The sequence below is a fragment of the Octopus sinensis genome, linkage group LG2 (assembly GCF_006345805.1).
Source record: "Octopus sinensis linkage group LG2, ASM634580v1, whole genome shotgun sequence".
NCBI classification, from domain to species: Eukaryota; Metazoa; Mollusca; class Cephalopoda; order Octopoda; family Octopodidae; genus Octopus; species Octopus sinensis.
The window spans coordinates 95,129,015-95,144,230 of NC_042998.1; the positions used below are offsets into that span (position 1 = coordinate 95,129,015).

The following is a 15,216-nucleotide window of genomic DNA, read 5'->3' on the forward strand; positions in this document are numbered from 1 at the left end:
TTTCTTTTTATAGCACCAGTTCCGAAACTTTTTGATCAGACTGCGTATTTAAATCGGGTGTAAAATATTATAAGACATATGCGTCATAATAAGTTTTCTTACGTCGAATTCTTGGAGGAGATGGTTTTTCTAATCTTTTGATAATTTTCAGAGCTGATGTTATCTCTTCTACGAGATCCTGATTGTCTTCATTTTCAAGAGAATTCTGGAAAATAACTGACATAAATTTATCTCAAATAACTGATGAATAAAACATTGAACAGGGGGTCTTGGGTTCAGTAATATTGTGTGGCACCTAAGACAAGTGTCTTCTACAAGAGAACCAGGTCGACCAATTCCTTGTAAGTGGATTTTATAGGCGGAAACTGAAAACGCCCGTCGTGTGTGTGTGTGGTTTTGTTGTGTTTGTCTCCCTCACCACTGGCTTGAAAACCGGCGTTGGTTTGTTTACGTCCTCGTTCAGTAAATGAGACCGGTAGAATAGGCTTAAAATATATATACTAGGGTGGATATGTTCGACTAAACCATTCAAGTCCGTGCCCCAGCATGGCCGCAGTCAAGATAATTTTAATAGTTGTTTAACACTTGATTTTCCACTGAGAACGTTTTGTTCATATTTGGAAGGTAAGCATGACTTACAGGTCCTCTTGAAGCTATTATCGATAAAATAAATATAAAAAAAGAACTGGTTGATTTCAACGGGATTCTGTTATAAGCTTTAGGAATACTGTTCTGTATTTTTTATGAGAAATTTTCAATAACTTAAACAATTTCCAAGAATTAACATTTGTGTGTCAATCTTTTGTAGTACTCGACATCATGGAGTCTACAAAATAATTATTTTTAGGAATTGATTTCCTGTCTCATAAAAGGAGCCATTTAGCAATTAAAGAGCAAAAAGAAATGTATGTTTATAAAATATTGGTCTATGTTGACAATTCTGTAAATAAAACCATTTTTACATAACTATAACTAGATACAATGGAATGTTAAAATTCATCGTTGTAGACAAAGTGTATCATGGTTGATGAAGAATTCTTCACATGACCAATGATTGCAGGAGACTGGCGCCCTATCCAGGTGGAATAATAGTTTCTTTTAAAAGAATAAGCTTTAGCATATCGAAATTGCGTTAGACCAAAATACAACGAAACAAAAATAGGGGAAAAAATTATTTCATACGGTCCGCCTGAATTAATTTGCTTCATTACCCGAAATTAATAAAAATGATATTATTTTGCATGGCTTATAATTTATATCGGAGACATGATTATGACTCGATTATATCTACCTTCATGGATGTCTCAACAGTTTTATGTCTTCGGATCTGCAAGCATCCCCGAGGGAATCTGGCAATCGTATGAAGTGTACTGAAAAGAACATTAGCAAATCATGAAATTTGTTTCACGACCAAGATACAAGTTATTAAATTAGTTTACTCTTCTCATGACTATTTACCGTTAGATAAACTACAAATTATCATTACATAAATTCAAAATAAAATAATGTAAGGTCAACTTAAGCACTGAATATGATAGAATTAATGTTGAAATAAAACTTCTCTGGATAACAAGAAAAATTCGTGTTTAAAGTATTTGAAAAGGAAAAAAAAACTCGATTTGCAAGGCAAAAAATATCATGTTCAAGGTATTGCTCAGCAGCTGATCCCTTGCAGGTCCGATATGTAATAGAAAATATAAATAATGCTCCATTTATGTAGAAGATATCACGCATGTGGCCAGCAGCTGGTCAAAAACGCCACCAAGGTACTACCTCACAGTGTGATACGACCATCTCGCTAAAACAACATACAATGCCATCCGGAAAAACGAAAAGAGACTGTCCTGAGATAAATATAGAGCATCCCATCTGTTGTTGAATACTTGCATAAACATTAAGACAAAGGAATATTGGTGGAACATTTCTATCAAATCTTCTACAAACATAAGAGGCCGGATATATTTATTTGGGACAGGCAAGAAAAACTATGTACCATCATAAAGGTCAGCTCCACTGCTAATGTAAATATTTCTTGGAAAATTAAAGAGAAAGAGGGTAACTTCATATAACTATTTCATAAATTTCAGCTTCTCTACTGAGGTTAAATTTACATTTATACCAATAATAATTGTTGTGCTTGGTTTTATTAGTAAATATCTAAGTGATAATTCGGGAAAGCTAGAGTTTTAAGAAAGAGAAATTAACCATCCAACACGCACATTACGAATATAATTTCACGTTGCTCCAGTCTATATTGCGCCATCTGGAAATAATTAACAGCAAATGCTGCCCACTCTACCACCACCTATCACATTCAGGTGAAGGCGCATGGCTTAGTCATTAAGCTATTCAGTTGACGATCACGAGATCGTGAGTTCGATTCCCGGCGATGCGTTGTGTTCTTGAACAAGATAATTTATTTCACGTTGCTCCAGCCCACTCAGCTGGCAAAAATGAAAGGTACCTGTAATTTAAAGGGTCAGCCTTGTAACATTTTGTATCACGCTGAATCTTCTTGAGAACTACATTAAGGGTATGCGTGGCTGTGGAGTGCTCAGCCACATGCACGTTAAGTTCACGAGCAGGCTGTTCCGTTAAACGGATTAGCTGGAACATTCATCGTCGTTATCGAAAGAGTGTCAGTTTGTTATCCCACTCAGGGTGACCACTGGGGTGACCAGTGGGGTAAAGTGTAAGAGGCCGAGAAAGTGTCTATGTCTGATCGATACTACATAGAAAGCATGTTAACATTATATGCACACCTGCGATTGACCTTTATTTTTACAATACTGCGTTACATTAATAAAACAGAAAATTATATTCTAGACGCAAAATAGTTTCAAAGTGTTGAAGAATATGTAGAACTATAATAGTTAACTCATATTATGAAAAATAGAGGTAATAACGAAACTTACACGGCAGCGAACCATCCTGTTTCATGATCTTCAGAAAATAAGAGTTTAGCAAGTGTTTCCAAGATCTCTATGCAGCAGGGAGAGGAGAGAAATATATCTTGGTTCCATTTTTTAATAAAAATAGAACTGAGAGCAAAACATGCATTCTTGCATGCACTGGGGTCAGTGTAGGTTAACATCTTCGAAAGTGCAGTAATCTAGAAAGGAAATTAATATATGCTTGCCGTTATTAATTAAACTACGTTTAAGAGAAAATAATGACTTTATTAATCTATTGTAGCAGAATTACCAGTCGCTAATTTGATAGAACATCCATCCATCTATATATTCATACATTCATACATACTTACACACACACACACACACACACACACACACACACACACACACACACACACACACACACATATATATATATATGTGTATATATATATATATATATACCTTAACTCGTTTACTTGTTTCAATCATTTGACTGTGGCCATGCTGGAACACCGCCTTGAAGGGTTTTAGTCAAAGAAATTGACCCAGGACTTTTTTAAAGCCTAGTACTTATTCTATCAGTTTCTTTTGCCGAACCGCTAAGTTACGGGGGACATAAACACTGGTTGTCAAGCAGTCATGGGGGGTGGGTGGACAAACACAGACAAAAAGATACACACATATAGATACTTAATCACTGGAGTTTATGTGTGTGTATATATATATATATATATATATATATATATATATATAGAGAGAGAGAGAGAGAGAGAGACAGAGAGAGAGACAGAGAGAGATAGAGAGATATGTATATATATATATATATATATATATATACGGTAAAGAGCATGCTTACAAACCACATGTTTCCGGGTTCGGTCCCACTGCGTGGCACCTTGGGTAAGTGTCTTCTACTATAGCCTCGGGCCGACCAAAACATTATGAGTGGATTTGGTAGACGGAAACTGAAAGAAGCCCGTCGTATATGTGTGTGTGAGTTTGTATGTCTGTGTTTGTCCCCCCAACATCATTTGACAACCGATGCTGGTGTATTTACGTTCCCGTAACTTAGCGGTTCAGCTAAGAGGCCGATAGAATAAGTACTAAATTTACAAAGAATAAGTCCTGGGGTCGAGTTGCTCAACTAAAGAGGGTGCCCCAGCATGGCTGCAGTCAAATGAGTGAAACAAGTTAAAGAATAAAAGAAAATTTTATATATACACATACATACATACATACATACACACACACACACACACACACACACACACACACATATATATATATATATATATAATATATATATATATATATAGGCAAATTCATTGCAGTTACCGTAAAGAAAATATTTCTCCTACGGTAAAAAGGTGTGAAAACACCCTATTAGCAATTGAAATATGTCACAAATATATTTTAACTATCTTAAATTTAGCTTCTTGGTGCTAATATTTCAATGATCGGGCGAATTGCCTGTGCAAATCAGTCAACATTGTTGACTATTTCACATAAAGCTAAATTTGTTCAGAGTTGCCTCACTTAGGTATTTCCCATTGCTAAAAAACCAACTAGCTTGAGACATCGATGTCTGAGAATCTTGATAGATGGTGATACTGAACAACTAGGGTGTTTTCACACCTTTTTACCATGAGAGAAATATTTTCTCTGGGGTAACTGCAGTGAAGTTGCCTTTTAGCAGTTTTAATACGCCGCACATATATTTTAACTAATCTAATTTTTGCACGTGTGTGTGTGTGTGTGTGTAAGAAATCCATCTAGTGAGATATATATATATATTTGATTCTCTCGTTGTTTGCGTACTCAACGCATTTGTTTTCATATTTTATGTTGTTTACGGTTTGTGACGTCCTGTACCTATATATATGCACACACACACACACTCACACACACACACACACACCACACACACACACACACACACACACCACACACACACATATATATATATATATATATATTATTTATATTATTATTTGATTGAACGCCACGCATCCATTTCTAAGTAAGTTTATCTTAATATTTTTGATCCGACTCTACCCTTTACTGTTCTATCTCCCACTATCGTTTTCTCTCTCATTCTTTATCTAAGTCCGTTTTTTCTCCCCTTCACTGCTTTCTATCTGTGTGTTTCTCTTTCCCTCTCGTTCCTCAGACGTGACCATCGTCCACCTTTCTTTTCTTTCAGTGCTGTCGTGGAGACTGCACATATCCTATCTGTTCCTTTCTTCTGTCTTTTCTCGTGTCAAAGACAATATTTCTCCAATGTTCGCTACTTTATCTCGTCTGGTCTAACGATCCTGCATGATTGTTTTCGTTAGGTTTTCTTGTATGTCTCACCTGTCCTGTTGTTGTTGCCAACTTTGACCCACCGCAAATCCCAAATTCTATTTTTGTTTTTACGGGAGCAACTGCCTTCGAAGTCTCATATTGTCGTTCAATGTTCGAAATGAGGAGTAGATGGACAGCCCACAACTGATGAAGGGCCGTTCTTTATGTTACTTGTCCTGTTTTCCATTTGTTTCTCTCGTTGTTTGCGTACTCAACCCATTTGTTTTCGTATTTAATGTTGTTTATGGTTTGTGACGTCCTGTACCCACATATGCGCAAATATATATAAGCAGGTGTATTAGTTTGACGCTCGGGAAAGTGAGAAAGTCTTTTACCTTTCGATCCTACGCTCTTCAAAAGAAAGGAACACGAGCAAATAAACAGAGAATTTTTTTTTAAAAACTGTGGATTTAGCGATCGATCATAGTGACTATATATATATATATATATAATATATATATAATATATATATAGGTAACAGTAAAAATAATTACAGACATGGACAAGAACATGAAACACCACAGAGACGACACAAGAACCACAGGATGGGACATTCGAAGCCCTCAGTCATCAGTCAAGAACCAGATCATCTTAGCAATTTCGGCTGATTAATCTTGAGATTGCTCCGATATGGGCAGCCCGCCAAGGGAAATCTAAGCCAAGCGCATTAGATCCCCTGGAAGAAAGCTTCGAATGTATACAACACGAGGACGGAAAACGAACGAAGTACACGAACAAAAATACAGAATACGTGACACCAATAAGAATACAAAAACGTAAAAACAATAACGGTAAAAATAAAAAAACAAAACAAAACCAGGACGTAAGACAAGGGTCTTTCGACAGGACGAGTTGAGTTTGGGGCTGGCTTATGAAGTTGTGCCTAATGGCCGCAGGGAGACGAACAAATACGTGTTGCTTCGGCGACTGCTGGAACGAAAACGTGAGAACAAAAGACAGGAGAAAGGGACAGATGAAAAGAGAGAGAAGGTGGACAAGGGAGGAGAAGAAAGAGACAGATCGAGGGGGCTGGAGGTGAGAGAGATAGAGAAACGTAGAAGGGGGGGGGGAAGACGGATGGAGAGGGAAAGAAAGGAAGGGGAATAAGGGAGGAGAGAGAGAGAGAAAGAGACAGATTAAGAGTCGTATCAATGCTAGAGAAAAAATATACTTATCGTATAAGGACAATTGTGGATACGTAGCCGCCGATTATATAGGTAAACAGTAAAAATAATTACAGACATGGACAAGAACATGAAACACCACAGAGACGACACAAGAACCACAGGACGGGACATTCGAAGCCCTCAGTCATCAGTCAAGAACCAGATCATCTTAGCAATTTCGGCTGATTAATCTTGAGATTGCTCCGATATATATATATATATATATATATATATATATATATATATATATATATATATATATATATTATATATATGTATATATATATATATATATATAGAGAGAGAGAGAGAGAGAGAAAGAGAGGGGTGGGGAGAGAGAATAGAGAAATGGAGGGAGAGAGAGAGGAGTGGGAGAAAAATGTGAGAAGGATACACATTGTCATAACTACTTTATTTCAGTTTTCTGTCTCCCACTCGCAAAATCAGCTGAAGCGTCCATGGTGCTATCCAAGTAAAAGAATGAAGAATATAAATCTTGGTTAATCAGACCAATTATCTCTCGAAACTCATTGATAGAATATCCCAAAATACAGAGAATATTTTAAATTAATTACCATATTTTCTACATGGTCAAGCTTAGTTAGAACCAGATGCTTTTTTCGTTGGTCATACAGACGTCCAAGAGCAAAGGCAGCATTTGTCCCTCGACCTATATCGAAAGAAATAGTACATTTCATACACTGATAAATGTTAATAGCAATTTTCGTGTACAGTGATCCCTTGCTACTTCGCGGTTCAACTATCGCGGATTCACGACTTCGCGGATTTTAAAAATATATATATATATATGAACGCCTAAAATTTTCATTAAGTCCATTAAAATATTAATAATAATTATCATTTCCTAGTCTAGAAGCAACAAAACAAGCATAAAATAGCAAAAAAGCATATACAGGGGTATTTGAACTTAAGACGGACTGTAATTGGTGCAATGGAGAGAGACGACGAATCACAGCTTTGTATTTTGTAATCTGGCCTGTGTAACAATAACAACCTTTATTTTTTAAAATCTAAAGTGTTATTGCTTAACAGTTGTCCTTGTTATTAAAAGACTACTGTAATGGGTGGGTTGTTGACAGTACAGGGAAGGTTTTAAAAGTCCAAATACACGTTAAATAAACACTGTAAATATGGTGTCTCTACTTCGTGGAAATTCAGTTATCGCGGCCGGTCTCGGAACCAATCAACCGCGATAAACGAGGGATCACTGTATTTTTTAATTTCAGAATTCCTTTAACGATGAGAATATTGAAAAAAATTTCTTAATGTTTTTCTGTGACTTTGTTACCGAAAATTAATTTATCTGTCTGTCTATCTGCCTGTCTGCCTGAGTGACTGACTTTCCACGTGTCTGTCCATCTGACTGTTCATCTGATTGTCTGTCTATTTGTCTGTCTGTTTAACTGTCTATCTTGTCTGGTTGACTGGCTTTCTATCTGGCTCTCTATCTGACTTTCAATCTGACTGTCTATCTGATTGTTGACTTGATTGTCGGTCTAATTGTCTCTGTCTGTTTAACTGTCTATCTGTCTGGTTGGCTGGCTTTCTACCTGTCTATCTGGCTATCTGGCTGGCTGGCTTTCTACCTGTCTGTCTATCTGACTCTTGGCCTGATTGTCTGTCTGTCCATGTGATTGGCTATCTGTCCATCTCATTTCATTTCATCTTCTTCGCCAACTTTTTCTTGGGAGGGACGCGGGGAAAGAGTCCAGCGAGTTCTATCAGAAGAAACCGCCTCCAGTTGAACCGACTGATTTACAATGAATGTGAAGAAGAAGAAGAAGAAGAAGAAGAAGAAGAAGAAGAAGAAGAAGAAGAAGAAGAAGAAGAAGAAGAAGAAGAAGAAGGAGGAGGAGAAGAAGAAGAGAAGAAGAAGAAGAAGAAGAAGAAGAAGAAGAAGAAGAAGAAGAAGAGATTATGATGAAGGTAGTGGTGGCGGTGGCGGTAGCGGCAGCGGCTGCGGTGGTGGTAATGGTGATGGTGGTGGTGGTGATCGGGAGGATGAGGAGGAAGAAGTGGTGGAAAATAGAATAAAAAGAAAAAGAAGAGCAGGAAGAGAAGGAGAAAGAAGAAACAACACCACCACAAACAACAGCAACAAGCCAGAAAGATAGGGCAACAACAGTAAATCACGTTTCCAAAAAATGATGATATGCTCTCAATTATAACCAGCCACTGTTTATGTTTATAATCAAGCGGAATGGTGGTTGAGCAGCTGTAATACCTTTGTTACCTTGATATCTTACCTGTAGAGTCGATCTTAAGACTGTCAATAAGATTTCTGAGAATCGATGAGCATTGCTTATGTCCCAGTAGGTATTTACAACCGCTGTCGTTGATTGTTATACTGAAATTAAATGAAAATATGTCGTTAGTATACAGTAATTTTGATAGAAATTCCTATTTGTTACCGCTGATGTTTATTTATCACTATTTCTCAACGAATGTTTTTCAAAACTTTGCAAATGGCTCTATGATTAAAATGATCGCTTTGCAGCCACGTGGTTTTGGGGGTTTATCCCACTGCGCGGCACATTGGGTAAATGTCTCTACTTTAGCCACGGAATGACGAGAGCCTTGTGAGTGAATTTCGTTGACACAAACTGTGTGGAAGCCCGTCGTGTATATGTATTTATGTACGTATATATATATAGATGTGTATATGTGTTTTCTTATTTCTTTATTGCCCACAAGGGGACAAACAAGGACAGACAAAGGGATTAAGTCGATTATATCTACCCCAGTGCGTAACTGGTACTTAATTTATCAACCCCGAAAGGATGAAAGGTAAAGTCGACATCGGCGGAATTTGAACTCAGAACGTAACGGCAGACGAAATATCGCTAAGCTTTTCGCCCGGCGTGCTAACGTTTCTGCCAGCTCGCCGCCTTATATGTTTTTGTGTTTTCTATCGATGCTGTCACCTGTGTTGGTTTGTTTATGTGCAATAACTTAGCAGTTCAGTAAAAGATATTGATAAAGCAAGCACCAGACTTTAAAAAGATAAAACAAAAACATATCTAAAGGGGTCGATGTGTTTGACTAAAGTCCTTCAAGGCGGTGCCTCAGCATGGCTGTCGTCCAATGATTAAAACAAGTAAAAGGTACAAGAAAAGATAAAAGAAATTCAAAATCATCCTAGAATTATATATTCTTTTATTCAAAAACACTTCAAGGCTGGAGTACCGCCTTGAAGTGTTTTTGTCGAACAATTCTACCCTAGAACTTATTTTTTAAGTCTAGTACTTATGCTACTGCTCTTTGCTGAACCAGTTGTCAAGTGATGATGGGGGGGGGGACAAATACAGACGCACACACACATATACATGCATACATACATACATACATACATACATACATACATACATACATACATACATACATACATCTACATATGTGGGTAATTCTGTCCGTGGATGTGCTTGTGGCGTTGTTAGTTAACTTCTACATCATTTTATTGATTTTGATGAAACTTGGCATGCTAGTAGAACTCATGTCTGGAAACCTCATGGCATACACATATTATTGAAAAAAATCGATAATAAGGCCACTGGAAGGTATCCTTATATATATATCTAATATATTCCATATTAATAGCCAAGGGAAGTAACCCATTTATTTTCCTAAATCATTTGGTATAAATCAAAATGAGTATGCTTATTTCTTAGTATTTGAACAGTTAGAGTTATTTTCGCAATTTATCCAGTACAACCCTTACCCAAGTAAATAGTATTTTCCCAAACAATAGATCTACTTATTTCGGTTAGTGAATTATTCACGAATATACCAATACTAGCGCCGCTGAGGATAATATTCTCTGGGAACGCACCAAAGCCCTTCTCAGATATATTTACTTTGAAATGTCATTATCTCATATCTGATTAGCTTGTTATTACGTAACATGCCCCACAACTTTAGTATACATACCTTATTAGTATTTCCTCTTAAGTTCTATATACTCTGGGAATGCATTGAAGTCGTTTTTGACGCTACTTTATTTGAATTCTTACTATCGGGTAACTAATTTCATGTTATTACATAACGGACTTCACAATTTGGGCATTCATAACAATTTGGGTATTCATAGCAAATTGGGAATTCCTAACAACAAGATCCTGTGTAAAACAGTTCGATATTCTCTGTAAATGCACAAAAATCGTTTTAAGGGTTACATACTTTGTGTTGTTGTTATTAGATTAGCGAAACAATTATGAGAACGGAACTAAGGGATAAGCTCCGCTTTGCCGGGAATTACTGGGTACGTCAGCTAGTACATACATACATAATACATACATACATACATACATACATACATACATACATACATACATATGTGTGTGTGTCTATTAGAGAGATCTAATAGATACAAATTGATTTAATTAATCAACATGTCAACCAACACTTGTTTCATTTCTCTAATAAGATGGTTGTTTAACATATTGATTAATTAATAAATTAATTTACATCCATTAGATCTCTGTTTTCTAAGTCAATAAAAATGCTTGATATCTTACGATATTCTATATAATATATTCACTGAAAGATTATCTCTTCAAAATTTAATATATTAAACCAGTGTGTCTTTGGATATATATCCCTGTAATGGGTTTGAATATTCTCATTGTAACTATATATATATATATATATATATATATATATATATATGTATGTATGTATGTATGTATGTATGTATGCCTGCATGTATGCGACAGCTCCTTTCAGTTTCCGTCAACCAAATGCGCTTACAAAGTTTTGGTCGGTCCGAGGCTATAGTAGAAGACACTTGCCCAAGGTGCCGAATCCAGAACCAGGTGGTTGGGAAGCAAGTTTCTTACCACACAGCCACGCCTGCTATAAAGAAAGAAAATGCAAGACACTGCGGTAAAGCGGGGAAGATTTAAATACAGAGGTGTTGAAAGGTTGATAGCTGTAATGCAATGGTAAGCTCTCTCTCCTTCTTTCTTTGCCTCTTACTACTTCGTTCTCTCCCCCAACCGTGCACACTCACTCAATACACCAGTACACTTTATACTGGAACAGTGGGGTTATTAAAATACTCCAATTCAAAAAATCACCTTTACGAAAAGCTAGTGTGCGGTTCCAAATAGCATGGAAAGTAAAGCAATTTATTTTTTTATTGTTTCACATGCAAATTTGTATAAAATATATAAAATATCCAGGCAATATTATACCCTACACGCACGCACACACATACGTGGGGACACATGACCTAGTGGTTAGGGATTTTTCACTTACGATCGCGAGATCGCGGTTTCAATTCCTAGACCGGGTGGTGTGTTGTGTGCTTGAGCAAAATCTTCATCTCACATTGCTTGGCAGTCACTTCGTCACCTGACGTGTGGTACACCAGGCCCCTGTTCAGGCAACATCGATTTGATGGAGGGAGTGAGCTAATGCACAGCACACACGTCTAATCAGAATAAGCAAATCATTTGTGCAGATTGTTTGGCAGTAGAATCATATCTCGTCTTCGACGGAAGAGTCCATGCTGTATATATATATATCTTGTTTGCTGAATAGAAAGAAACTGCAGTCTGAGAATTTTCCGGTTTAGTAAATGTTTTTATCTTCATTTCACTTAATTTATCAAGCTTTTGTATTCCTAGCACATATTTCGCCTTAATGTACTGATATATGAAAAATATATGGCTTGTGTAGTAATACCAGCGATTATAATTATTTTTATTTTATCGCAATTTGATTTGTTTATATATATATATATATAATATATATATATATATATATATATATATATACTTCATTTAAAAGCAGCAGAAATATAACAAAAGATGTTACTCAGAGTTTCACGTTCCCGTTCGTCGGACAGTTTTGTTAATATATATATATATATATTGCCGAACGACCTGCACAAATAATTTGTTTATTCTGATTAAACGTGTGTGGTGTACATTAGCTCACTCCCTCCATCAAATCAATGTTGCCTAAACAGGTGCGTGTGTGTATATATATATGTGTGTGTGTGTATACACATACACTCACACACACTCATATATATATATATATATATATATATATTTGTGGCACATCCCTTACTTTGAAATGACCACATTTTCGTATTACATGCATTGACAAGAAGGATGGATGTCAGCTATACTTTATCATTCAAGTATAGCTTTACCATTTGGTTGCTTCTCTTTTGCCACTACTTAATAAAGAACCACATTTCAGCATCCCTGCAAGAGACGTTTATCACAGCTAGTAAAACAACATATATAGCATGAAATTCTACAGTGAATGACAAATCTATATAATCTATACGATGAGAAGGGGATTAAACTGGTTGTGTTTTCAACAGATAATGTTTTCACAAGATTGGTATAGTTAGTTTTAGTGCGAAATCTTGTTTGTATAAAGTATAACGGAAGCTGACCAAATCAAATATTAAAACAGTAGCAATAATAATGACTTTGGCAAAAACAGAAGTCACAGTAGCAACAATAAAGTGTAGTAAGGCTGGGGTTTGAGTAAATAAATACATCACTGGATTAATATTAAATTTAATAATGGTTTTAAGATTATTTCGGGATGTGTGTGTGTGTGTGTGTGTGTGTGTGTGTTTGTATGTGCCCGTCCATGCTCAAGTGTACACGGATATTTAGGAACGTCTGTGTCAATCACGTGGAGGCGCGTGGCTTAGTGGTTAGGGTGTCAGCATCACGATCGCAAGATTGTGGTTTCGATTCCTGGACCGGGCGACGCGTTGTGTTTGTTCTTGAGCAAAACACTTCATTTCACGTTGCTCCAGTCTACTCAGCTGGCAAAATTGAGTAATGCTGCGATGGAGTGGCGTCCCGTCCAGCTGGGGAACACATACGTCATTGAAACCGGGAAACCGGGCCCATGAGCCTGGCTAGGCTTTAAAAGGGCGCATTTATTTATTTGTATTATGTCAATCATATCTTTAATATGTGCACGCCGTTCACGCACACACGCACACACACACATGCACACACATTTATTTACTCACTCACACACATGCACACACATTCATTTACTCACACACACGCACAAATTTACATGCAAACATGTATGTGTATATGTACGTGTGTGCGTAAACTGAGTTCATTACTTTAATGCAATTCTAAGGCAGCAAGTGGGCAGAATCGTTTGCATGCCGGACAAAATACTCAGTGACATTTTGTCTGTCTTTCCGTTCTGAGTTCAAGGGCCGCCGAGGTCTACTGTGCTTTTCACTCTTTCCGGTTCGATGAAATAAATACCTGTTAATTACAAGAGTAGCTTGTCCCCTACAATTTCAGGCCTTGTGCCTCTTGTAAAATGGATTGTTTTAAAACAACTTTAAGAATAACATGAGAATACTTACTAATTGGTGGACTCAGTATTCAAAGTATAGTCATATTTAAACAAACTTATATACATTTTACAGTATGTATGTATGCATGTATTTATGTATGCACGTATGTATGTATGTATGTATGTATGTATGTATGTATGTATGTATGTATGTTATGTATGTATGTATGTATGTATATGTATGTATGTATGTATGTATGTATGTATGTATGTATGTATGCATGTATGTATGTATGTATGTATATGTATATATGTATATATATATATATATATATATTATATATATTATATATATATATATATATATATATATATATGCATACGTATATTCACATGCACTTATACATACGTACGCATGCTTATTCATGCTAGTTTGAGAGGTCGTCAAAAGCGTATGTATGGTTCTTGAAAAGAGAATGTGTCATGTGAGATCATTTATCTTAAAAAGTTGTAAACAAATACCATTAGGTTTTTGTTTTCTTTCTCCAACGAAAGACGAAATTTCAAGTTAATAAGGAATTTTGTGGCGTACAGTATCCAATGCATTAATAATTAAATCGTTTAAGCATTGTTAATTTATCCCTATACTCACCGAGCTAATATAAGAGCACAATTACTTGATGTCCACAAATTCTCTGACGTAAGCAGTGACGTCACAGTGTCGATCATGGAACTAATACACCGGGATTCGAGCATCCAGTCACGACCTCTTTGAGATTCTGCCTGCATTGAATAAAATAAGTGACTTTTAAATGGGAAAAAGAGTATGGCGTAAGGAATATCTCCTTTTTCTGAACATTAGCTTCGCAAAGATCATTGTTCTGATTTGACAGAAGAAAACTAGGCATATATTATATGCACCTTCCAAAAGTAGGCGACATCTTTCTTTACATCACCGGGGTGAAAATGAGTAAGAAAGAAATAGTTATTTGATGTCAGTAATAAAAAAAACCCAGCTCCAATAAGCCAGGGAAGGAGCAGTTAAATTTCCCTGGAATCATATCCAATCATCTTAAGAAAAGAAAGGGTACAATGAATAATATAGTCCTGAATGCATTAATCCTGAACATAAGTCGGGGTGGTTACGGTTGGAAGTTAGCTTGAGGCTCCCGGACTAGTTCATTGAGAAGAAAAAAACCCACAATAATTCCCAGGATTAAAAACACAGTAAGCCCTAAAACTACAGATCCATAACCTGCTTTTCCACAACTCACAAAACTTCTTCTGCAATAATATCGCAGAGAGTAAGTAAACACTAAGGCAAAAAACGGTCTGTTTCCAGAAGTAAAAAAATAAAAAGGATGTTCCAAAGGCTCATATTACAGAAAACATCAATTACTAATCAACAAAGCCATAATCGAAAACTGTGCAGGGGAAGAAAGAAGAGTCTGAGCATGGCATGTAGTGACTACTAGGAGGCTTTTGATATC

General features: G+C 36.4%; 1 protein-coding gene across 1 annotated transcript in view; it reads right to left on the reverse strand.

Moving 5' to 3' along the window:
* LOC115225302 overlaps positions 1-15,216 on the reverse strand; it is a 42,047-nt gene that overhangs the window by 18,120 nt on the left and 8,711 nt on the right. Inside the window, exons 3-8 of the mRNA XM_036500746.1 lie at positions 14,379-14,509; positions 8,677-8,777; positions 6,985-7,079; positions 2,916-3,112; positions 1,292-1,370; positions 103-205 (exon numbers count right to left, since the gene is read on the reverse strand). Of these exons, the coding sequence (XP_036356639.1) occupies positions 103-205; positions 1,292-1,370; positions 2,916-3,112; positions 6,985-7,079; positions 8,677-8,777; positions 14,379-14,509 (706 nt within the window). The remainder of the gene's footprint in view (positions 1-102; positions 206-1,291; positions 1,371-2,915; positions 3,113-6,984; positions 7,080-8,676; positions 8,778-14,378; positions 14,510-15,216) is intronic.